Source organism: Aotus nancymaae, unplaced genomic scaffold, assembly GCF_030222135.1.
Source record: "Aotus nancymaae isolate 86718 unplaced genomic scaffold, 86718_ANA_hifiasm-v0.15.2.pri h1tg000008l, whole genome shotgun sequence".
Lineage (NCBI taxonomy): Eukaryota > Metazoa > Chordata > Mammalia > Primates > Aotidae > Aotus > Aotus nancymaae.
The window spans coordinates 1259232-1285494 of record NW_026988419.1 but is presented as its reverse complement, the minus strand read 5'-3'; the positions used below and the strand labels follow the sequence as shown (position 1 = coordinate 1285494).

The 26263-nt window shown below is 45.5% G+C and overlaps 1 protein-coding gene and 1 pseudogene across 5 annotated transcripts in view; one reads left to right on the top strand and one right to left on the bottom strand.

Annotated features, from left to right (window-relative positions):
- DGKD (diacylglycerol kinase delta) overlaps positions 1-26263 on the top strand; it is a 118420-nt gene that overhangs the window by 2256 nt on the left and 89901 nt on the right. Inside the window, exon 1 of one of the 5 annotated variants that reach the window (XM_064372875.1) lies at positions 4218-4236. The exons of 2 other annotated variants lie outside the window; for them this stretch is intronic. Coding sequence is in view for 1 of the 3 variants with exons in the window: in XM_021676864.2 (XP_021532539.2) it covers positions 4477-4632 (156 nt within the window). In the remaining 2 variants the exon portion in view is untranslated. Of the gene's footprint in view, positions 1-4217; positions 4237-4476; positions 4633-25071; positions 25119-26263 lie in introns of those variants that run through there. 2 more of the 5 variants (XM_021676864.2, XM_021676865.2) reach the window with 2 other exon arrangements.
- On the bottom strand, positions 21084-21650 carry LOC135273596 (large ribosomal subunit protein uL11-like; annotated as a pseudogene).

The window sequence follows — 26263 nt, the reverse complement described above, 5'->3', positions numbered from 1 at the left end:
AGTAATTTTCATTGAGATAATTGCAGATTCACATGCAGTTGTAAGGAGTAATACAGAGAGAACCTAGGAACGCTTTACCCAATTTCCTCCGGTGGCCACATCGTGTAAAGCTACAAGTACAATATCACACCGAACATGGGTGCAGTCTACCCATCTGACTCAGCTCTCCACAACTGGACTTGTACTAGTGTGTGGATTTAGTTCGCTACAGTTTTGTCACATGTGTAGTTAATTTCTTTTTAGGGTGTCTGTTTTCCTCCTCCTTTAACATTTAAAACAACTGTCTTCCTTCCAATTTAATTTCACAGGACTGAGTCGCAATTACTGATCCTTGAGGAGTAGGGCAGGTGGGAGGTGGGAGTTGGGGACATTTGGAAATGTGTGCGGTGGTTTTTGGTTTTCACATGCTTGGGGACCAGAAGCTATGTGTCACATGCAGTGGAGAAATGTCCTGCTCCAAATGTCAATCATGACCCTAGTTCAGGGTAAAAATTGGATGATTCCCATGTTTTCGTTTCCAGTTTGTATTCTCCAGTGTGAAGTGGTTCTTTCTGACAAGAGTTGCTCCTCTTCACTGACACGTCATGAAGAAGGATTAGGTTGGACGTGAAGTGTGTTATTACTGCCACCTTGATATGCCCTCAAGGTGGGGTAAGCTCAAGGAGCAGACTGTCGTTAGAGATGATTCATAGCATGACTCATTCAATAAAGAGGCACCGGAGGGAATGTGCTCTTCCAGGCCGCTGCTTTGGGGGAGTTGATGTCTCAGCCTTTCCTGAGATCTCCAGGGGAACCGCACTGCGCGCTCACCTCGAGAACAAAAAAGCTGCTTCATCATCAAAGAACGTTTATGCCAGAGTTTTCTTTAAGAACATCATTCTTACCAAGCCTAATTTTTTTAAAAAAAATACACTTTTTATTTGGAATAGTTTTAGATTTACAGAAAAGTTGCAAAGATGTTATATTGAGGCACTCCACATCCAGAAGCCCCTATTGTTAGCGTTTTGCATTACGAGGGCACATTTGCCACACTGAATGACTCAAATTTTGTTTCCAGTAAAATAGACATATATTTCTATGATTAATTTAGGTCCAGGGGGCAGGTAGGTAGGTCCATGTGCAGGTTTGTTACATGGTAAATTGCATGTCATGGGGGTCTGGCGTACACACACTTTTGTCACCGAAGTAATCAGCATACTAATCCCCACTAGGATGTTCTTCCATCCTCACCCTCCTCCTACCGGGAATCAATATTGACACACTATTATTAAACTAATGCCGCATACTGAATTCCAATTTCCTCATCTTTTACCTAATGTCCTTTTTCTGTTCTGGGATCCCATCTAGGATCCCATATGACGTTTAGTCATCATGTCTCCTTGGCTCCTCTTGGCTGTGACAATCTCAGTACTTTCTGGTAATTGCAGATTTCCTCCTCTCCAGCCACGGTTTCTGCTTCTTAACTGTTACGTTCATGCCCTTGCCTTCTTGCCTCTACAATGATGAGTTCTAGAGCCCAGATGTCCCCTGAGCTCCTAACAGGTGCAGGCAACAGCATTTTAATGGTCTCCCTGTTTCTAGTTTTTTCTCCCCTCAGTCATTTTCTGCCCAGAAATATGAGTTCCTCTGCTTTCCAAAACCCCCTCGGCAGCTCCAGTGTCCATGGGAGTGAAGTCCTTACCCCAGAGCAGGACACAGAGGCTGCTCTTCGTCCTGGCATGGCTGCTCACCTCCCTGCCTCCTGCAACCACCTTGCCACTGACTTCACCTAAATCCCTCATCACCCTCTCTGTTCACCTGGTAGGGGGTAGCCTCCCCCTTTTTGTGTTTTCCTGGGAAGCTCCCTTCATATATGGCCTCTCCATTCCAATCCCAAACCCCACTCAAGTCACCTGGCTCCCCTGAGGAATGAACTCTTTCTTCCCCTGTGCGTCCCCACCCCTCCTCCGCCTTGCACACCCCCAGGGGTTTGCCTCTGTGTATCACTCCACGTGTAGTTAGCGGATACAAGAGTACCAACTCTGTGGGAAGGCCCAAGCCCTTGGCGCCTGCATGAGTTCCCCAGGGCTGCCAGAGCACAGCACCACAGGCTGGGCTGCTTCCGTTACAGCAATTGACACTCTCAGTTCTGGTGGCTGGAAGTCCAAGATCATGGTGTTGGCAGCCAGGGTTCCATTGGAGGCCTCTCTCCTTGGCTTGTAGCTGCCGTCTTCTCCCCGTGTCTTCACAGGGGCTGCCCTCTGCATGTCTGTGTCCTCATCTCATCTCCTTATGAGGATGCCAGTCATACAGGATTAGGGACCAGCCTGAGACCTCATTTTAATTTCATTACCTTTTGAAAACCGTAACTCCAAATACAGTCACATGATGAGGTCCTGGGGGTTAGGACTTCAACATATGAATTACGGGAGGACACAGTTCAGCATGTGACAGTGCCTTTTTTTTTTTTTTTTGAGATTGAGTTTCATTCCTGTTGCCCAGGCTGGAGTGCAGTGGCACGATCTTGGCTCACTGCAACCTCTGCCTCTCCGGTTCAAGCGATTCTCCTGCCTCAGCCTCCTGAGTAGCTGAGATTGCAGGTGTGAGCCACTGCACCCTGCTAATATTTGTATTTTTAGTAGAGATGGGGTTTCTGCATGTTCGTCCGGCTGGTCTCGAACTCCTGACCTCAACTGATCCACCCTCCTCGGCCTCCCAGAGTGCTGGGATTATAGGCATGAGCCACCACGCCTGGCCATGACAGTGCCTTTCTCTTCTCTTCCCTACAATGAGCTTCATCAGGGCTCAGCTTCCTGGGAGAGCTAACCCTGCAGCACCAAGGGCTTGGGGATCACATGGTCTGGGTTCAAATCCAGCCTCTGGCACACTTTGGGGGAGGTCTCTGAACCTCAGGCTTCAGGGGCTTCCTCTCCAGAATGAGCCCATCATGCCTGCTCTGTGGCGCTTGCGTGAGGACTGGAACTGCTGGCCAAGTATCTGGCATGTGCCGGGTGCCCGGGACCGGAGCTGTTACTATGCTTGTGTGCTGCAGAACTTCCTGTGGGGATGGAAGAAGTGTTCTATATTTATGCTATCCAGTGCGGCAGCTGCTAAGCCACATGCAGCTACTGAGCCCTTGAAATGTGGCCCGTGCGACTGAGGAACTGAATGCTTAATTTTAACTAATTGAAGTTTAAGTAGCCACGTGTGGCTAGTGGCTACAGCACCCTGGTGCACCCTGGGGCCTTTGGCCTGTCCCAGACTGTTCCTGTCTTAGGCCTTGTCCTCCCCTGTCCTGGCGGTGAGGCCATTTCCCTGGCCGTGTCCCCATGCCAGATGTTACTCTGCAGCCCCTGTTCACTGCCCAGGCCGGTGGGGCCAGTGCATGCTGACTGGCAGGCAGGGTCTCTAGCAGCAGCCCTTTGATGGGGTGAGGGCACACCTGGGTGGCCCTTACTGATTTGCCCCTCAGAGCAGGGCAGACAGGTGGACAGCATTTCCTCTGGATGGCACCAAAAACTCAGCGGATCTTATCTCCAGCGGCACTTCCTCCTCTTCTGCCCTGAGCATGGCTGGATCCCACCCACCCCCTATCCAGCAGTCCCCCGGGAAACATGGGGCTCTTTCTGGTCACCTGTCTCTCTTCAGTCGCTGGTCACTCCCCACCTGGATCTCAATCCTTGTCTCTATCTCTGAGCCTCACGGTAATCCAGGGCTTCCACCTGCCCTGATTACTTCAAAGCCCGGATCCCAGCCCCAGCGTGGTGACCCAGCCCCGCCCAGTATTAAATCCCTCAAGGGCCTCCTGCTGCCCTCCAACCCCTTATCTGCTTTCCAAAGCCCGCTTTGACCTGCCCGCCCCAAGGCTCACATCTGAATGCCGTTTTTCTTGCTCTAAGCACCAGCTTCCCTTTCTTTCCCCCGCCACACTTGTTCTTCCTTGCCTCCAGGCCTTTGCATCCTAGTCACAACTCCAGCTCACATTTTCCGTCTCTTCTTAAGAACTGTTTTCTCCAGGAAGCCTTCCCAGATGGAGCGCTGCATCCCCGTTCTGGCGTCCCGAGGCCCGTTCCAGTACCGGGGTCTCTTTCCCTCACGCGCGTGTGCATTCGAGCTCGCCCCAAACTCGGCCACGCAAGGCTGGGCAGGACAGATGCGGCCCCGGGCTCCCAAGGGTTACCTACATTCTGATGGGGGAAAAGTAGAGATGTTTTAAGAAGTGAACACAGAAACAGAAGAACATGAACCGCGTCCCAGGTAGAACACACAGAAGTCACGGCCGGGAGAGGTGGGTGGGGATGGCCCCGGGACGCCTCAGGTGGGGGCGGGGAGGGGTCGGGCGGCTCCGTCTGCAGCTGCGCGCACGGCCGGCAGGGGGCGCGGCGGGGAGAGGCGGGAGGCCGCCCCCACCGCCCCCGGCCCGGCCCGCCCTCGGCCCCGCCCCTCCCGCCGGCCCCGCCCCGCCCCCGCCCGCGGTGCGCGCGCTGGCCCGGCAGCATGGCGGCGGCGGCGGGCGCCCCTCCGCCGGGTCCGCCGCAACCGCCTCCGCCGCCGCCGCCCGAGGAGTCGTCCGACAGCGAGCCCGAGGCGGAGCCCGGCTCCCCGCAGAAGCTCATCCGCAAGGTGTCCACGTCGGGCCAGATCCGACAGAAGGTGAGCCCGCGGCGCGGCGGCCCGGGCGCGCGCCCCTCACGCCGCGGCAGCCCCGGCGGAGGCCCGTGGCCCTGCCAGAGCGGCCGCCCAGGCCCGGCCCGGCCCGGGGTCCCGTGGGCGTCACCGCCCCGGTCGAGCGCGCCCCGCCACGGTAACGGGCCGGCGCCCCGGGCCGAGAGCGCGGCCCCCGACGGACGGCGGGTGGCGGCAGGGCTGGGCTGGGGGCGCGCAGGTGGGCGCCCCAGGGGGCCGCGCGCTGGGCGGGGGGCGCGCGCCGAGGTGGGCCGCGAGGACCAGGAGGAAACTGAGGCCTAGATGCAGTGGGCTGCGCTCATGCCACCGAGCGGGTCCTACGCGGGGACTCCCGGCTGCGCCCCGCGGGCTTGCGCGGTCCCCAAACCCCGGTTCTGCACGTTTCTCAGGAGCGGTCGGATGGTGTTCTGCGAGTGCCCTGCAGACTTCCCTGTGGTGCCCTCAGAAGTCCGCTCGGACCCGGGTGCGAGGGAATCACCCCTTCATCCCTTAATCCCAAAAGGGAAGGAAGGGATGCCCGTTCGGTGACCGTCTCTCTCTGGAAAGCTGGGGCCGCGGACCCGCTTGGCACCCAACTCTCCACGGAGAACTCTGGACGCTAAATATTAGATAAAGACGCACGTCCTTTTTGCAGGAGGAAAGTTGCACCGTTTGTTTCACCATTGTGCTTCCTATTGAAAACTGCTTACGATTTTTTGCTCCAGGTGAGGTCACCCCGTTAGAACCCTGCGTCCTCAAGCAGGTGGCAGGACAGGTGGCCAAGAGCAGGCTGGGTCCGTGGGGCAGCTCTGGCAGATCCGGTTGGCACGGACTTTCTCCTCCTGCTGCAGTGCGCTTTTCCTCCAGGGCAGGTTAGGTTCAGCCAGTCCCTTCACCGTGGGAGCTTTCTCTTCTGTCAGCCTTTGATACCTGCGATGGGGGAACCTGAGGTCCTAACATGTTACAAACAGGTTTGTTGTGAAGTGCTCCATTTATTCAGCAAATAGGTACTGAACACCTGCTTTGTTCCGGGTATAACCGTAGCAGTAGTAATAATACTGATAGCAATGACAAGTAACAATTCTTCAATGCCTTCTACGTGCCAGGCACTTTCTTGGGTTAGTGTTACGGCGCTTCACGTGGTTAGCTTATTAGTACTGGTGAGAACCCAGTGGGTTGGATGCTGACATCGCCGTCTTTTGAAATTGGAATAGAAATAGAGTCAAGGTGACATGACTTGCCCAGGGTATCACAGGTCATAAATGTGGATCTGAATTGGAACCATAGTCAGGATCTTAAGATGGAAGGCAGTTTCTACACCTAGGGGTTCTCAATCTAGTGGGGAGATGGATACCTGTGCACCTGACTTGACAACACTGTAAGTGGCGTGGAAACTTGGGACAGAGACCTGCCCTCGGGAGGCAGGAGGGGTTTCCTTTAAGGTGAGGTCTTGGGGCATACAGAGTTAGCCAGGCTAAGTGGGTGAGAAATGGCTTTCCACATATTTGAACATTGTGTCTAGAGCTTTAGGCACACCTGGGAAATGATGAAGTTGGGCCAGAAGGTGGAGCACGTTGAGTAGACTTAGAGGTTGGAAGGGTAGGTGAGGGCTGAATTTTGAAGGGCTGGTTCTTTGAAGGGTTGGCATTTTGGCTTTGGGCAAGAGGTGGCCACAGAGGATTGTTCAAAGCATGGGGGTGGTGGATCAGATGTGCTTTTGGGAAGATCTCCGAATAACTCTGAATGGTACTGATAGGAGTTGCTTTATCCTGTTTCCCAGGCGAGGTACTGCCCAGTGTGGGGAGATCATGTGATTTACAAGGTTGATTAAGATCAAGATTGTGTGGAGAGAGATTTGATTCCTGGGAGACTCCAGTGCTAGTTCAGAATTTTGTTCGTTAGGAGGTGTTTTTGCTTTCCTTCTTGTTTTCTCCTAAAACAATAGCTGCTATACCAGCTGTTCTGGTTGAGGAGGAGTGATGGGTAGACTGTTAAAAATACACCCTGAGGACTTAGAGTTTCTGAATACAGTCACATCTGCTGTACAGATAGCTTAAGGCTGATTCTGAGTTGTTAAGAGATTGTCAGAATGTGGGAATGCGAGGTTGACTGTGCAATAGCTCCATTTTTTTTTTTTCCCAGTAGATAAGCCATTCACAAAATTTTTCTGGTATCTATGGTACATAATAGAAATATCCAGAACGGTATGGAGTAGCAGTCTGAGTCTAAAAAAAAAAACAACCCACAACTTTAAGTATTTAGAACAGAAGGAATGTAACGTAGGGGAGTGGTCACACAGGTGGTGGAAGAGCTGAAAATGCAGCTGCAGTGAGGCAAGCCGGAGATGAGGCAGCAAGCAGGAAACCGCTGCTACCCCTGAGCTGGAGGGTGAAGGAAGGAGATGGCATTTCAGATTCCAGGGACAGCTGTCACCCACCAAAAACTGGGGTCACAGGGGGTCCATCTGGCAGTGGCTGAAGCCTTGCAAGGGCATAGCTGCTGCTGCAGATGTACTGTTCCCCTCCTGCCTGGGAACCCCGGCCTTGCCAGGGTCACCCACTCCACAACTTGGACTGAAGCAGAAGGACAAAGAATGGATCTGAGGACCAGCTGGCCCAGGACCAGAACTATATGTATGTCAGACTTTAAAAATATTAGTCTAGTGCAAGCCAGAGCTGTCTTAAGAAAAAAAAAAAATGTCTTAGGACAGTGCTCCTCAAATTTTAAGGTGCAGACCCATCCCCTGGGGATCTTGTTAAAATGATGACTGTGGTTGAGTAGGTCTAGGGTGGGGCCTTAGAATGCGCATTTCTTTCTTTTTTTTGAGACAGAGTCTCACTTTGTCACCCAGGCTGGAGTGCAGTGGTGCGATGTCAGCTACTGCAACCTTTGCCTCCTGGGCAAACTTTGCCTCCTGGGCTCAAGTGATTTTCCTGCCTCAGCCTCCTGAATTGCTGGAACTAGAGGCACATGCCACTATGCCTGGCTAATTTTTGTAGAGATGGAGTTTCACCATGTTGCCCAGACTGGTGTCAAACTCCTGAGCTCAAGCAATAAACCCACCTCAGCCTCCCAGGCTTGAGCCACTGCACCCTGCAGAATATGCATTTCTAACAAGCTTCCAGAAGATGCTGATGCTGCTGGTCCATGGACCACACTTAGAACAGGGCACACATGTAAAGAGAAGCCTCTCCAAACTCCAAATCTTTCTTCAGGTTATAAGTCTTTAGCATACTGAAAATTTGATGTGTGCAGATTTGTGATGGCCATTTATCAGTTTAGCATTTCATGCATGTCTGATTTTTTAATATGTTCAAACTCTTTAGAGTTGAAACTGTCCCCAGCAGAGGCATTACTTCATTTGTATTTCCTGGCCATAGTACACTGTAATGACTCTGTAGAACTGCATAGCTAGAATGGAAAAGAAGAAAATGGAGCTAACGCACCAACCAGTACATTCACTAGCACATTATAAGGTATTTTGAAATTTCAGTAAAGAACTGTGTAATTCTGCAAAGCTATCAGTTGAAAGAGTTTAATTTGTTTAAACGTTTCTAAGAAGTTAACATTATTTTGGATATGAGCATGAAAGTGCTTAGATTCCTGATTTTAAATTTAAACAAAGCATTTTTTCCATAGTGAAATGAAGACTAGTAAAAATTAGGTAAAAGGTTTAAGTTGTAAAAAACTTAAAAAAAATACACTCCAGTTTTATTCGATGTAATTCACATAGCATACAAGTCACTCATTTAAAGCGTATAGTTCAGTGGCTTTTAGTGTATTCGCAGTTGTGTAACCATCACCACAATCAGTTTCAGAACATTTTCATCACCCCATTTCCTCTCAACACCCCCAACCGTAGGCAACCAGAATCTACTTTCTGTCTCTGTGTTTGCTGATTCTGGTCATTTTACATAAATGGAATCATACAATATGTGGTCTGGCTTCTTTCACTTAGCATAATATTTTCAAGGTTCATCCATGCCATAGCATGTAGCAGTACTTCATTTTTATTACTGAGTAATATTCCATTCTACAGATACACTGCATTTATCAGTTGATGGGCATTTGGGTTATTCCACTTTTTGGCTATTCTGGATAATGCTGCTGTGAACATTCATGTACATGTTTTTGTGTGGACATAGTTTTCATTTATCTTGGCTGTATACCTAGGAGTGGAATTGCTGGGCCATATGGTAACACTACTGTACCATTTTACATTCCCACCAGCTGTGTTTGAGGAGGGTTCCAGTTTTTCCACATCCTCGCCAGTACCTGTTATTATCTGTCTTTTGATGATAGCCATCCTAGTAGGTGTGAAGTAATGTAAAAGGGTTTTAATGCCATTGTATGGTCGGATTTAAGAATCTAAACTTTGGTGTCAGATGAAGTCGCTTCAGACCCTGCTCTCCTAGTTATGAAGCGTGTGATTGTGGACAGGGTGTCTAAACCTCCCTTAAGATTTGGTTTCCTCGTTTGTAAACATGAAAAATATTAGTTCTTGGGTTGCTTGTAGTGACAGTAAATGTTAGTTGTGTGTTCCCGAGCCTCAGTTTCCGTGTCCATAAAATAGAAATAACAGTTGCTATATCCATAAAGTAGGAATGGTGATGTTAACTCATGAAATTGAATGGGATAATCTGTGTAGGACACTTAACATAGTGGCTGATGTATAAAGTGGTCACTAAATGGTTACTTTTGATTATTTTTTGTCTTTCTGATTATTCTTTTTGTATCCCAGATAGGCATCATTTCCCTGACTCCATTTTTCTCCAGTTCAGGCTGGTCTGAGTCAGTCTCCATCTCTGGCCTCCAGAAGAGCAAATAAAAACAAATCTGACTGAAAATTGACAAATAGCATTTTTAAAGAAATTGTTAATTTACTGATTACTAGCGGGAATACCATGGGCTAGGTACTGTATTTTTTATTTCACTGGTCCAGTTTAACAGCAAATATTTGAGATCTTAACATTGCTAATTGTTGAGTGAGGCGCTGGGGGTGTCTTACTGAGCAACAACAACAAAAAGGATTCCTAGAGGTGATTGAATGGAAGACCTTTATAAAACAATCACACGGTTAATATAAAGTGATGGGGACCGGTGCTGCTCAGGAGAAGGCCGGAGTGCTTTGAGAGGACATCACAGGTGAATTTGACCTGATATCAGGGAGGTCTGGGAAGGGCTTTTTGAGGGAGTGACTGGCTGAGGTCTTAAAGGTGAGCAGGGAGCAGTGACTTCTGCTTCTGTTAGTGGTGGGCTGAGTAACAGAGGAGCCATTCTGCCAAGCACAATCTGCTGATGAGATGATGCTGAATTTCTGGACAAGGATCTGGGGAGGCCAAAGATCTGTGGAAGTTAAGTGTGGTATTTGGGGCTGCTTTTGACTTTGGAATCTGTAGTGGGTTTGGCATTTCCACCAAATTTGGTCCGCCTAGAACTTCAGGATGCAGATATAATTAGATATTAGTTAAATATCTTTTAAAAATGTTTTCTTTCTTTCTTTTTTTTTTTTTTGAGACAGGGTCTCGCTTGGTCATCCATGCTAGAGTGCAGTGGCATACCGCAGTCTCCAGCTGGGCTCAGGCAATCCTCCTGCCTCAGTCATCTGAGTGGCTGGGGCTCCAGATGTGTTCCACTACTCCTGGCTAATTAAAAAAAATTTTTTTGGGAGAGACGGAGGTCTCGCTACGTTGTCCATGCTTAGGGTCTCAAACTCTTGGGCTCAAGCGATCTTCTCACTTTGGCTTCCCAAAGTGCTAGAATTACAGACATGAGCTACTGTGCCTGACCAAAACTTTTTGTTTTGAGATGGGGTCTTACTGTGTTCCCCATGCTGGCCTCGAACTTTTGGGCTCAAGCGATCCTCCTGCTAATTAAAGATTTTGAGAGTAAATCATCGTGAATTTAGGAGAAACTGTAACTCAAATGTCGGTGTCTTCATAAGAGAAAGGAGAGGGAGATTTGGACAGAAAGACACATGGAGAAAAAGGTTAAGGGAAAACAGAGCCAGAGATTAGAGTTCTGTTGCCGCAAACCTAGGAATGCCTGGGGCCACTGGAAGCTGGAAGCGGTGACAGATGGAATCTCCCTAGAGCCTTCAGAGGGAGTGTGGCCCTGCTGATCCCGTGATTTTGGACTTCCAGTCCCCAGAGCAGTGAGATGGTAAATTTTTGCTTTAAGCCTTGAAGTTTGTGGCAGTCCTAGGGAACAAACACAGGGTCATGAACCAAACAAACATGGGAGCCGAGAGGCTGAGCTCATCTGTCAGACTGTCCCAGTGCCTTAGGAGGACTGAAGCCTCACGTTCTGCCAAAGGGCAAGAATCCTGGGTGACACCCTCCCCTCACAATTTGCATTGGGATCCCAAGAAGCCACTTCCAAGGAATGGGCATGAGCCAGAAGTAAGATTGGAAGGACTGCAGTCCTGCTTCAGAGCACCTCAGTTCTCTGAAATTAATTCCAGTGCACTAGTGTCTCCAAATTCCCCATAAAAACAAACTCTAATTTTCTCTAGAGGGAGATATCATCATTTGAGACCTCTAATGACTTTCACAAGTCTGTTTGTAAATTCATTGTTGTGCATATAATAAAAAAAATAGACACCCAGGGAGGCAAGCACTTGAGTTAAAACCAATAGAAACAACAGACTATAGACAGATCAGCAGGGCTTCCAGATACCAGACACAGACTTTAAAGCAACTCTGCTTATTGTGTTTAAAGAGACATGAGATAAAATTGAGAGTTTTGGCAGAGAACTAGAAACTATAAAAAAGAACCAAATGAAAGTTCTAGGCTGTACTGGCCTAGAACTCTACTAAAAATATTAGACTTTTTTTTTTTTTTTTTTTTGAGACAGTTTCACTCTTGTTGCCCAGGCTGGAGTACAATGGCACTATCTCAGCTCACCACAGCCTTCGCCTCCTGGGTTCAAGTGATTCTCCTGCCTCAGCCTCCCCGGTAGCTGGGATTATAGGCATGCGCCACCATGCCCGACTAATTTTGTGTTTTTAGTAGAGACAGGGTTTCACCATGTTGGTTAGGTTGGTCTTGAACTCCTGACCTCAGGTAATACACCCACCTCGGCTTCCCAAAGTGTACTAGGATTACTGGCATGAGCTACCGCGCCTGGCCGCATTTTTTTCTTTTTTTTAATTTGCCCACGAGGAACGTTATATTTTTTTATTTTTTATTTTATTTATTTATTTATTTATTTATTTTTGAGACAGAGTCTCACTAAATTTTCTCTCTTCTCTCTTGTGACAATTAAACACAAGTTAGACCTTCTTACTGTATCTGTCTCCCACCCTCTCTAAATTTTTTCTTTTTTTTTTTTTTTATGTCTCCAGGCTTCTTTGTGGGTATTTTCTTCTGAGTTCTCTTCTGAGTCACAAGATATTTTTTTAGCCTGGATCTAATCTGTTCTTCTTTTGGTTAATTTCAATTATTATGTTTTTCAATTTTAGAATTTTCTTTTTTTGGCTGGGTGTGGTGGCTGACGGCTGTAATCCCAGCACTTTGGGAGGCCGAGGTGGGCAGATTGCCTGAGGTCAGGAGTTCAAGACCAGCCTGACCAACAAGGTGAAACCCATCTCTACTGAAAATACAAAAATTAGCCAGACTTGGTGGCAGGCACCTGTAATCCCAGCTACTCGAGAGGGTGAGGCAGGAGAATCGCTTGAACCCGGGAGGCGGAGGTTGCAGTGAGCTGATACCGCGCCATTGCACTCCAGCCTGGGCAACAAGAGTGAAACTCCATCTCAAAAAAAAAAGGAAAGATAATGCCTGAGAATTTCCTACAACAAATAAAAGGTACCGTCCGCAGATTCAATAGCTGTGTGAACTCAAAGAAAATCACATCTAATCAATTCCTGATACACCCCTGTGCTGCATAATGATGTTTCTGGACGACGGTCCACATGGACAAAGGTGATCCCATAAGTTTATAATGGAACTGAAAAATTCCTATTGCTTAGTGACGTGGTAGCTGTTGTAATGTTGTAGGGCAATGAATTATGTATGTGTGGTTTGTGGTGATGCTGGTGTAAACAGACCTACTGTACTGCCAGTGGTAGAAAAGGATAGCACATGCAAGTATATATAGTGCATAATAATTGATAATAATACTAAGCAATGATGTTACTGGTTTATGTATTTACTGTCTATACTTTTTATTAGAGTATATTCCTCCTACTTAAGAGAAAAAAAACCAAACTGTAAAACAGCCTAAAGCAGGTCCTTCAAGTGGTGTCCAGAAGAAGGCATCATTACCATAGGTAGTGACAGCTCCATGCCTGTCATTGTCCCTGAAGACCTTCCAGTGGGATTGGGTATGGAGGTAGAAGGCAATAATATTGATGATTCTGGCTCTCTGTAGGTCTAGGCTAATGTGTGTGTTTGTTTCTTGTTTTTTTTTTTTTTGTTTGTTAGTTTTGTTTTGTTTTTGAGACAGAGTCTCACTCTGTTGCCCAGGCTGGAGTACAGTGGTGCCATCTCTGCTCACTGCAGCCTCCACCTCCCGGGTTCAAGGGATTCTCCTGCCTCAGCCTCCTGAGTAACTGGGATTACAGGGACCTGCCACCATGTGCAGCTAATTTTTTGTATTTTTAGTACAGATGGGGTTTCGCCATGTTGCCCAGACTGATTTTGAACTCTTGAGCTCAGGCAATCTGCCCGCCTCGGCCTCCCAAAGTACTGGGATTACAGGTATGAGCTGCCACGCCAGGCCTGTTTCTTAGTTTTTAACAAAAATATTTAAGAAGTAAAATAATTTAAAAAAGTAAACATAGAAGAAAAGGTTATCGAATAAGAATATGAAGAAAATACTTTTGTATAGCTTTATAATGTGTGTGTGTTTCAAGCTAAGTGTAACTACAAAAGAGTAAAAAAATTTAAAAGTTTATGAAGTAAAAATGTTACAGTAAGCTAAGGTTAATTTGTTATTGAAGAAAGAAAATCTTTAAAAAAAAATGTAGTGTAGCCTAAGAGTACAGTGTTGATAAAGCACACAGTACTGGTCAGTAATGTCCTAGACCATCAGGGTCACTCACCAGTCACTCACTCACTCATCCAGAGCAACTGCCAGTCCTGCAAGCTCCAGTTATGGTAAGTGCCCTATACGGGTGTACCATTTAAAAAATCTTTTATGACATATTGTTACTGTACCTTTTTTATGTTTAGTTGTATTTAGATACACAAATGCTTGCCATTGAGTTATAGTTGCCTACAGTGTCAGCACAGGCATGTGCTATACAGCTTTGTAGTCTAGGAGCAATAGGCTATGCCATACAGATTAGGTGTGTACCATCTAGATTTGTGAAAGTACGCTCTATGATGTTCACAGAGGATGAAATCACCTAACAATGCATTTCTCAGAATGTATCCTCATTGTTAAGCAACCGATGACTGTAGCACTGCTGAAAACCACAGATAAAGAGAAAGAGAGAAGGGTGGAGGTTGCAGTGAGTCGAGATCGTGCCGCTGCACTCTAGCATGGGCAACAGAGCGAGACTCCACCTCAACAAAAAAAAGAATGACAGCTGTGTTCTTAACAGAAACAATGGAAACCAAAAGCCTGTTGAAATTTAAGTGCTCAAAGAAACTGACTGTAGACCCAGAATTCTGTGTGCAGCAAAAATGTCCTTCAGAAAATCTAGTTGAATTTAAAGACATTTTCATATAAACGAAGACAATTTTTTTGCCAGCAGACCCACACTAAATTTTTTTAAAATACTAAATATTTTTTGTTTGTTTTGGCTAAAGGAAAGTGAGCTCAAGTTAAACGTTAGAGTTGCAGGAAGGAATGGAGACCCATAAAAAGGGTTTTACGTGGAAAAGACCAAATGATTATTGACTATAAAATTTATGCCTTTGTGTTTAAAATATATAGGATAAAATACGTGACAGCATGTCATGTAGGTTAGAAACGAGGCAAATGGAGTAAAACTTTTCTAAGGTCTTTGCATTTCCATGAAGAAGAACAAAAAACCAATCATATTAGGCAAGTCAGGATGCATGGTATATGCAATCTGTGTGGTGGCCACTGAAATTGTGATAGCGTGTGATATCTAAGCTAAAGGAGAAGAAAAATAGAATAAGAGATTCTAAATCTGAAAGAAGGCAAGAAAGGAGAGAACCCACTGAAGAATTGGGACAAAGAGAAAGCAAATAGTAAGTTAGTAGACTTAAATTCCAGTATATCAGTAAATCACATTAAATGTAAGTGGACTTAAATGCTCCAGTTAAATTACAGAGATTGTGAGATGGGATACAAAAGCAAATCCTGACTAGGCTATTTGAAAGAGATACATTTAGAACATAAGGATATAAAAAGATGGAAAGTAAAAGAATAGGAAAAGATACTATGCAAACACTAACCAAAAGAAAGTTGGTGTAGCTATTTTAATATCCAATTAGATTTTAAGGTCAAAATTATTAATAGAGATAAAGATATAATACTGATAAATGATAAAAAGTTCATTTTGGGCCGGGCACGGTGGCTCACGCCTGTAATCCCAGCACTTTGGGAGGCCGAGGCAGGTGGATCACGAGGTCAAGAGATCGAGACCCTCCTGACCAACATGGTGAAACCCCGTCTCTACTAAAAATACAAAAATTAGCTGGGCATGGTGGCACGCGCCTGTAGTCCCAGCTACTTGGGAGGCTGAGGCAGGAGAATTGCTTGAACCCGGGAGGCGGAGGTTGCAGTGAGCCGAGATTGCACCACTGCACTCCAGCCTGGCAATGAAATGAGACTCTAACTCAAAAAAAAAAAAAAAAAAAGTTCATTTTGGATACAATAACTTCAAATTTGTAATTAATAACTTCAAAATATAAAAAAAATTAACACAATTTTAAGGGATTTCAGTTTATAATCATACTGAGATATTTTAACATACCTGTCTCTCATGCTATAGACATCAAGTAGACAAAGAAATTTGTAAAAATGTAGACGAATTGAACAACACAAGTATTAAACTTTGTTTTTTGAGAGATGGAGTTTTGCTTTCTTTATCCAGACTGGAGTGCAGTGGCGTGATCTTGGCTCACTGCAACCTCCGCCTCCCAGGTTCAAGTGATTCTCTGCCTCAGCCTCCTGAGTATCTGGGACTACAGGTGTGCACCACCATGCCTGGCTAATTTTTGTATTTTTAGTAGAGATGGGGTCTCACTATCTTGCCTAGGCTGGTCTCGAACTCCTGACCTCAGGTGATCCACCTGCCTCGGCCTCCCAGAGTGCTGGGATTACAGGGGTGAGCCACTGCACCTGCCACAAGTAGTAAACTTGACCTAATGGAAATATATAGAACACTGTACCTAAAAATTGTAGAATCTAAGTTTTTTTCCAATGCACAGGCACATTTGTTGAAATTCAGTATACGCTGGCCATAACACAAGTCTCAACTTTCAAAGAGTTGAAATTATACAGAGTATGTTCTCTGACAACAGTAGAATTAAGCCAGGATCAGTAAAAAGAAAATCTCGATGTATTTAGAAATTTTAGTTAACTAAGTAACTTATGAGTCATAGAAAGCTTAAATATTTTGAGTTGAACAATAGCAAATATATATATATGTGTATATAAAATGGGGTACAGCTGAAGTCATGTTTAGAGGGAAATTTGTAGCTTAAGATACATATATTAGGAAAGAAGATATGCTGAAAATCAGGTAGTTAGAAGAATAGCAACACATTAAACTCAAAGGAAATAGAAGTTTGTTTTTTTTTAAAGGATTTATAAAAGAATGTGGAGGAGGAGGTTGCTGATCAAAGAGGTATGCAAAGGCCCCGTGGCAAGAGGGAGCTTGGGGAAATCCTGGGGCTGAAAGAAAGCTGTGGTGGTTAGGGCTGGCAAGCATCAGGAGCCCTTGGTTGTGACCTGACACTGGAGAGGGTTAGAGGCTGCGTTAGGGAGCTCTGTAGTGGGATACAACTGCTTTAAGATTTTAGGAAGGAGCATGACCTAATCAGATCATGGTTGAAAAGATGGCTGTGTCTGGGCTGTGGTTGCCTGAGTGGGATGCTGGCTGACCCAATGCAGTGAGAGGTGCTGGCAGCCCAGGCCTGGGCTGTGGCAGTGGTGGTGGGGGAAGAAGCTGGATTTGAGAGATGCTGAGGAGGTGACATTGTGAGAGCTCAGTGATGGTTTGGTGTGGGTGTTGGGGGAAAGGAGGTTTGTGGTTCCTGTGATGACCTGGCTAATGGAACTCTTTCTCATTTAAGGAGCTGTAGTAGAGGACAACTTTGGGGATTTTACTCTTACCTAGCTCCACCACATGCTATCCTGGATCATCTTATTCTCCACTACCCCAGTTTTGCCAGCGAGTGACATAGACTTAGCAGTTAGGTGGCTTGCTAGTGTGCCGTGAAGCCATGTAGGTCTCACTGATTCCAGATTGGGCCTCCTTTGTCCCTTCCTCCCCAGTCCCCAGTCATGTGGCAGCAGTGAGGATGGTTCATCTGAGCCCGAGAATGAGGACAGTATGACGGGGTCAGGGCCTGATTGGATGCTGGGGCCATTGGCTTTTAGGAGGTGGGCGGAGGAGGATGAGGAGAACCAGTCACAGAAGAAAGGACTGGCAGGGGAGAGAGAGGAAGGGGGTTGCAAGAAGCCCCAGAACCAGCACAGTTTACCCCTAACTGCCTCAGTGAACGTCTCCACAAAATGAGGAGATTTTCCTATATAAGAATACCATTATACCTGAAAATTGAATTGTAATTTTCTAACATTTAATATCCAGATCATTTTCAAATTTCCCCAGTTGAACCAGAAATGTCATATATGACCTTCCTTTTGGGAACCAGGTACCAATCAAATTTTTGTTGTACCTCTTTAGTTTGTTAAATTAGAACAGTTTCTACTGTCCTCTCTTCCCATTCCCTACCTGCCTACTATGACATCAACTTTTTAATTTTTTTTTTGAGACGGAGTCTTACTCTGTCGCTAGGCTGGAGTGCAGTGGTGCAATCTTGGCTCACTGCAACCTCTGTCTCCTGGTTTCAAATGATTCTCCTGCCTCAGTCTCTCAAGCAGCTGAGATTACAGGCACCTGCCACCATGTCTGACTAATTTTTGTATTTTTAGTAGAGACAGGGTTTCACTATGTTGGCCAGGCAGGTCTCGAACTACTGACCTTAGGTGATCTGCCCGCCTAAGCCTCCCAAAGTGCTGGGATTACAGGTGTGACCCACCATGCCCAGCTGTATTAATGGCTTTTAATGGCAGAAGCCGCTACTACTTTTGCACCAACCTAATAAAATCTGTTTCTGGATTTTTCTGATTGCTCATGCATTCTTTTACATCACTTTTAAATCTTCTATATTTCCTATAAAGTAGAAGTGAGAGGTTTCAAAGACTCTCACTTCTGTATTTCGGTTGACATTTTGGGCACATCCCTAAATATGGGACTCTCTGTGCTCTGTACTGCATTCCACTCGGAAGTGGGCATGCCCTGCCAGGATGTCCCCCTCTGCTGTGTCATCACTTGGTTTACAGGAGATTGTTAGGTCTTTTCTTTCTTCTTCTTCATCTTCTTCTTCTTCTTCTCTTTCCTCTTCCTTTCTCCTTTCTCCTTTTCTTAAAGAGACATGGGATTTCCCTACGTCAAGCCAGTCTGGTCTTGAACTGTCCTAAAGTGATCCTTCTGCCTTGGCCTCCCAAAATTCTGGGATTACAGGCATGAACCACCCTGTCTGACCAGATCTCTTCATTGGAGATATGATTTCTCCTTTACAGTTAGGAAGGAATAGGTGATTCCTGGGCACTGTGCAAATATCCTTTTCCCCAAATGGTTTCCACATTTATAACAATACAGGACTTGCCTGAATGAATTTATTTTTATTTTTTTTATTTTTTTGAGACAGAGTTCCGCTCTTGTTACCCAGGCTGGAGTGCAATGGCGGGATCTCGGCTCACCGCAACCTCTGCCTCCTGGGTTCAGGCAATTGTCCTGCCTCAGCCTCCTGAGTAGCTGGGATTACAGGCACGCGCCACCACGCCCAGCTAATTTTTTGTATTTTTAGTAGAGACGGGGTTTCACCATGTTGACCAGGATGGTCTCGATCTCTTGACCTCGTGATCCACCCGCCTCGGCCTCCCAAAGTGCTGGGATTACAGGTGTGAGCCACCGCTGAATGAATTTTATTATGAGAGTTTGCAAAATGGAGATTTCCACCTCCCCATTCTGCCCTTTATTCCACATTTATCTATTGGTGTTCTATCTTTTCTCGGGGCCGGGAAAGGTGACTCACGCCTGTAATCTTAGCACTTTGGGAGGCTGAGGCAGGTGCATCACTTGAGGTCAGGAGTTTGAGACCAGCCTGGCCAAAATGGTGAAACCTCGCCTCTACTAAAAATGCAAAAAAACTAGCTGGGCGTGATGGTGGGCGCCTGTAATCCCAGTTACTCCAGAGGCGGAGGCAGGAGAATTGCATGAACCCAGGAGGCGGAGATTGCAGTGAGCCAAAATGTGCCACTGCATTCCAGCCTGGGTGACAGAGCAAGACTCTGTCAAAAAAATAAAAATAAAAAAGATATTTTCTCACTTCATCCGAGGTTAGGACCATAGTTCCTCCTAAAAAGGTAGGGCAATTGCTGGATTCTTTCTGTTTAATTACCAGTTTTTTTTTTTTTTTTTTTTTTTTTTCCGAGACAGAGTCTCACTCTGTCACCAGGCGCCAGGCTGGAGTGCAGTAGCACAATCTCGGCTCACTGCAACCTCTGCCTCCTGGGTTCAAGCGATTCCCCTGCTTCAGCCTCCCAAGTAGCTGGGACTACAGGAGCATGCCACCACGCCCAGCTAGTTTTTTTGTATTTTTGGTAGAGACGGAGTTTCACCATGTTGGCCAGGATGGTTTCGATCTCTTGACCTCGTAATCTGCCCGCCTTGGCCTCCCAAAGTGCTGGGATTACAGGCTTGAGCCACCGCACCCGGCTAATTACCAGTTTTCAAGGTAAGGATTTGGTAAATAGTCACCCCAATAGAGGCAAATGTTTCTCTCCCTGCATACCCTAAACCCCCACACCCACCCTGAGTATCATTATATGGATTTGTGGCTATTTTTATTCAGTGTTTTACAGTCATTTACAGTCATTCTTTTTGATGCTCAAATCATTCTGATTTTCCCAGAAACATACCTTCATCTGGCTCTTTGGTCTTTGAAGGCTTGCTTGCTATGTTGCGGTCTGTGTTCATCTTCTAGATGGAGTCGTGGAGCTGGAGTTGTAGGTAGAGGAGACAGTGTGTGTCTTGTGCCAAGGCGGCAGCCCATCTCCCTTCAGTCCTGGCACAAGAGTGCCTAGGAGTTTCCAGATTTCAGGCTGGCAGGTCTTTGTTTCCATTGTTGGGATTGGCTTAGGTTTAGGGTTGTCCCACCCTCTTAAAATGAGTTGCGTAGCTTTCTGTTAGGAAGGCTTTTGTCTCTACCTCTCATATTGAATCTCCATTTATTGTATTTTTTGGGGGGAGGTTCTTATCTGTGGGTTAGACCATCTGTCTCCTTACCACTCTGTCCATCTCGGTATTTTTCGCTCTCCACCATATCCATCAGCATTCTGGGAGCCTCTCAGTTTTGTCTTTTTGCCACTAGTGACATTTTTTGTAATGTACATTTTTCCCTTTGGCTCCTTCCATTTGGATTTTAATTTTTCCTTAGTGTGATTGTTTTTGTTTTCTCTTCTAATCTTGGTCAGCATTTTAGCTTGTTGTCTTTTAATTTCATCCTGTTCTTATTTTAGTGCTCCCTGTCCTTTAAAAACATTTTAATTTTAACTTTTTAAATAAAGGCCATGTCTTCCTGCATCTTACTAACAACAAGAACCACATCTTTTCTGAAATGGTCTGCCATTTTCTGCAATCATTCATTTCAGGTTTGTGCATGTGCTTAATGGCATGTTTTCCCATCAGCCTCCCCCCTCCCCCTTTCTGTTCTAATTTAGTTGGTGTTTGCCAGGCTGCGGGTTTGAATTGCTGTTTTCTGGGCACTTGGCTGGGTGTGATCTGGGGCTGGCCGTGGGGTGGTCAGCCACGGGTCCAGGCTGTGTCTCTGCTGCTCTGGACGTGCCCTCCCCTCCCCTCGAATTCCTGTGCAGTGGCCCCGTTTTCCATGTCCATGTGTGTTCCTGAGTAGTGGGTGTTTGTTGATCACCTGCTGCCCACTCTGCTGTTCTGTGTCTGAGGGTGAAGGGTGTCTGCCTCCCTCTCCCCCACAGGAAGGGCTGGACTCCCATCCCCTGATGAATGGTGCTTTGTCCTTATAGAATGATGGAAAAGGGCCACTCTTTTTCTTTTAAACCTACTATTTTAACCATTTAAAAGTATACAGTTAAGTAGCATTAAGTACATTAATGGCATTGTGTAGCCATCACCTCTATCTAGTTTGGGAATTTTTTTTTTTTCTAGTTATCAAATGATTCTTTATTGAAATATTTTCCTTTGCGCTTCTTAACTAGCTGGGCATTCCACAGTGCCACTCTTGATGTCATCGATGATGTCATGAGGGTGGTGGCCATCAACATTACAGCCCACAGACTGGGCCGTCCCCAGGATCTCTTTGATGGTTCCAGAGAGTTCTCTAGCTAAAGATCAGTGCCATATCTGTCGAGCGGTGTTGACAATCTCATCAAAAGTGATATTCCCACTGTGTTTAATGTTTCTCTGTTTCTTTCTGTCTCTTGGTGGTTCCTTGAGGGCTTTGATGATCAGGGCAGAGGCAGAAGGCACCACCTCAATCTGGCCCTGTCTGTACTGAATGGTCAGTTTCACTGTAATCCCCAGGCCCTTCCAGTCACCTGTTGCCTTGGCAATGTCATCACCAACCTTTTTTGGAGACAGACCTAGGGGGCCAATCTTGGGGGCCAGTGCAGAAGGGGCACCGACTTCACCCCCGGTGCACCTCACATATACGACTTTGATCTCATTGGGGTTAAACTTCGGCGGCATAGTGGAGGCGGCTGGTGTTGGATGAACCCGGATTCAGGACGACTGAAGAAAGTTGCACCTTGGCTGTCTCTGAGCCAAAAGCTAGTTTGGGAACTTTTTTATTGCCCACATGGAAATCCCATGCCCATTGTGAGTGACTCCTCATTTCCCCCTCCTCCCAGCCCTTGACAGCCACGAATCTGCTTTCCATCTCTGTGGATTTGCCTCATCTGCATATTTCATTTATTTTTTTAGACAGAGTCTTGCCCTTTCACCCAGGGTGGAGTGCAGTGGTTCAATTCCAGCTCACTGCAATGTCTACCTCCCAGGTTCAAGTGATCCTCCCACCTCAGCCTCCCGAGTAGCTGGGATTACAGGTGTGCTCCACCATGCCCGGCTGATTTTTGTATTTTTAGTAGAGAGGGAGTTTCACCATGTTGTGGTTGGCTGGTCTCCAATTTGTGACCTCAAGTGATCTGACCGCCTCGGCCTCCTAAAGTGCTAGGATTATATGCATGAGCCACTGCGCTTAGCCACTGAGCACTATGTTTTCAAGGTTTATTTACATTGTACGTTTCAGAACTTCATTTTTTTTTACATGTAAATAATGTTCTGTTCTGTGGATGTACCGTATTTTGTTGATCATTCATCAGTTGACAGATATTTGGGTCGCATCTATCTTTTGACTATTGTGAATAGAGAGCTGCTGTGTACATTCATGTACAAATTATTATTTGAATGCCTGTTTTCATTTATTTTGTATTTTTTCTAACATTTGAGACAGGGTCTCTGTCACCCAGGCTGGAGTGCAGTGGTGTAGTCATGGCTCACTGCAGCCTCTGCCTCTTGGGCTCAAGCAGTCTTCCACCTCAGCTTCCCAAGTAGCTGTGACTACAGATGTGTGCCAACAGGCCTGGCTAATTTTGTAATTTTTTGTAGAGATGAGGTCTTGCTATGTTGTGCAGGTTGGTCTGGAACACCTGGGCTCAAGTGATCTTCCTGCCTCGGCCTCCCAGAATGCTGGGATTACAGGTGTGAGCCACTGTGCCTGGCTGACCTGTTTTCATTTCTTTTGGGTATATGCATGAGTTAAATTGCTAGGTAATACTATGTTTATCTTATTGAGGAACTGTGAAACTGTTTTCCACAATGGCTGCACCATTTTACGTTCCCTCCAGCAGTATATGAGGGTTCCAATTTTTCCATACTTGCCAACACTTTCCACTTATTATAATATTTAATAATTTAACAATAGGGTATTATATTATTCATTTCCTTGATGGCTAACAATGTTGAGCATCTTGTCATGTGCTTCTTGACCATTTGTGTGTATGTTTTGGAGAAATAATCTATTCAAGTCCATTGTCCATTTTCAAAATTGGGTTGTCTTCTTATTGAATTGTAAGATTTCTTTATATATTCTGGGTACTAGACCCTTATCAGATACATGATTTGCAAATATTTTTTCTCATTCTGTGAGTTGTGTTTTCACTCTCTTGATAGTGTCTTTTGAGGCACAAAAGTTTTTAATTTTGATGAAGTCCAATTTCTTTTGTTGTTGTTGTTGCTTATGCTTTTGGTGTTATACTTAAGAAACCCTTGCCTAATCCTAAGTCAAGATTTATACCTGTGTTCTTCCACGAGTTTTATAGTTTCAGCTATTATTAGTATATTTAGTCTTTGATCAATTTTGAGTTATTTTTTGTATGTGGTGTGCGGTCAGGTTCCAGCTTCGTCCTTCCTGTGTGGATGTGCATTTGTTCCAGCACTGTCTGTTGAAGAGGAGCGCTCTCCAGCTGGAGTCTGCCTCCCCAGCTGTGCAGACAGCCTTGCAGTATGGAAAAACAGCCACAGAGCTTCTCATGAGTGCTTGGTAATCTCAGTGGAGTTCATAAAACGATTCTTATGGATGGTTATGAGGCATTTACATGTTTAAAGGGTTTAAAAGGAAGTATCTGCATTTCAGAATTTTTTACTGCCATGGAACTCTTCTACATTTTATTTTGTTTTATTTATTTATTTATTTATTTTTTATTTTTTTTTGAGACGGAGTTTCGCTCTTGTTACCCAGGCTGGAGTGCAATGGCACGATCTCGACTCACTGCAACCTCCGCCTCCTGGGTTCAGGCAATTCTCCTGCCTTAGCCTCCTGAGTAGCTGGGATCACAGGCATGCACCACCATGCCCAGCTAATGTTTTGTATTTTTAGTAGAGACAGGGTTTCACCATGTTGACCAGGATGGTCTCGATCTCTTGACCTCGTGATCCACCCGCCTCGGCCTCCCAAAGTGCTGGGATTACAGGCATGAGCCACCGCACCCGGCCCTGTTTTATTTTATTTTTTTGAGACAGGGTCTCACTGTTACCCAGGCTGGAGTGTAGTGGTATGATCTCCACTCACTGCAGCCTCTATCTCCCGAGCTCAAGTGATCCTTCCACTCAGCCTCCTGAGTAACTGGGACCACAAGTGTGCATGCACCACCATACCTGGGTAATTTTTGTATTTTTTGTGGAGACAGGTTCTTGCTATGTTGCCTAGGCTGGCCTCGAACTCCTGGACTCAAGCAATCTGCCGACCTCAGCCTCCCAAAGTGCTGGGATTGCAGGCATGATCTGCTGTGCCCAGCCTCTTCTACATTTTATATTTGAGAATATGGACTTGATTCAGTGCTTCTTATAGTTTGATAAACTTGAAATAACACTCATCTCATTAAATCCAGTCTCATTTGACATTCTCTGTATTTGAACCCGATAAAAATGGACCCGTATCAGAAGCTGGGCAAAAAGGAAGTCTGAGAAGTTGTTCTCTATCTGCTTTCTCTCTGTGTAGTTGCTGAACATTTTTGTGTACTTCGATGGCAAGTAGAACCAGATTCGTCAAGAATTCAGGCCTGAGTCTATTTTTTTAAATTTTTATTTTTTTCTTACATTTAAGGGAGATATGACAAATGAGGCATGAATCTAATGTCAAAGTGTATTTTTATTGTCTTGTTAGTCACAATTGTCTTTGTTTTCATATCTAACTAGTATTTTGTATAAGTGGGAATTTTGCTGTTTTTAGAAACTTTTGTAGTTACTGCAGCTTCTTTGCCCTCTGGTAGTAGAAATGGGTATAACCATTTGGGAAAATGATTTAGTGAGTGTCTGAATAACTGCAAGAGACTCTTGGTCCAAAATTCTAACAGTGGGGTCCTGACCTGAGGAACTAATCTTAAATATGAAGCTCATGAACATGTTTATTGTACCATTAAATATAAAAAGTTGCAAACCACCCCAGGTCCAAGTCCAGCTTAGGAAAAGCTCCACCAGAACACTCCAGTTTAATGTCTCAGGGCGTTAATGATAGTAGCTGATAAAATGGGTACTGCAGGCGGGTCCCGTGCTGTGCTCTGTGCGCGTGCTGTGCCACTTCACAACTTCATGGCGGCTGCACCAGGTCGCAAAGCCAGAAAGTGGCAGAGCCTGCAGCCCTCAGTGGCTGAAGCAGCCAGCCAGGTAATGGAGGAGGGCAGCGGCAGGGACAGTACTGTGTGATGTTGGAGAAATAAAGAGGCAAAGGTATGTTTACAGAATGCATTTCAGCAGTGTGTAAAGCACCGGAAATAAGACGGCAGAGGAAGTTTCACAGATGATATTGGGGGTTGTGTTAGGTGGTGGAATTTGTATTATTTTTATGTTTACATCTGCTTGCCTGCATTTTCTAAAATGAGGATGTATTATATTTCATATCAAAGGAAACAAAAAGGCATAACACGCTATCCTGTGTTATGCTTCCTGTCAATGGAAGACTCCTAATGATAAGAGGGGCTGTGTCACGACATGGCGATGATTCAGGATGGAGAAGTGGCTGCCCTCAGCCTTGTCTGGAATGTCCTAAAACAGCCAAAACAGTGCTGTTGGATCAAATTAGATTGAATTTCAGGAGTCAGATATACAAAAGGGCATGCTTGTGAAAACATAGGATTTAAATTTTGTAATATCCTAATAAATGTGTACATTCTATGGAACAACTTCATTATGTTCCCCTTTGTTTAAACTTTTAACTCCTATGCTGAAAATAAATCTATACTTATCTAAGTGGCGAGCTCAAGGTCTTGGTATAAATAGGATGTATTTTAGCCTGACAGGCAAACTGTTTGGAAAAGCACGTTATTGTTGCTTTTAAGTTATTAAATAATTCGTACATCATATAACTCCCCTTTGCGTTTTTATGTTTTTAAATTTTTTTTCATACAGGATCTTTTTTTTTTGTTTTTTTTTTTTTTGAGACGAGTCTCACTCTGTCACCCAGGCTGGAGTGCAGTGGCACGATCTCAGCTCAGTGCAACCTCCGCCTCCTGGGTTCAAGTGATTCTCCTGCCTCAGCCTCCCAAGTAGCTGAGATTACAGGTGTGTGCCACCACACCCAGCTAATTTTGCATTTTTAATAGAGGTGGGGTTTCACCATGTTGGCCAGGCTGGTTAGGAACACCTGACCTCAAGTGATCTGCCTGCCTCAGCCTCCCAAAGTGCTGGGATTACGGATGTGAGCCATGTGCCTGGCCTTGACATAGGGTGTCACCAGGCTGGAGTGCAGTGGTGCCATCATCACTCACTGCAACCTTGGACTCTTGGGCTTAGGGGATTTTCCTGCCTTGGCCTCCCCAGTAGCTGGGACCACAGGTGTGTGCCATCATGGCCAACTAATTTTTTAATTTTTTTGT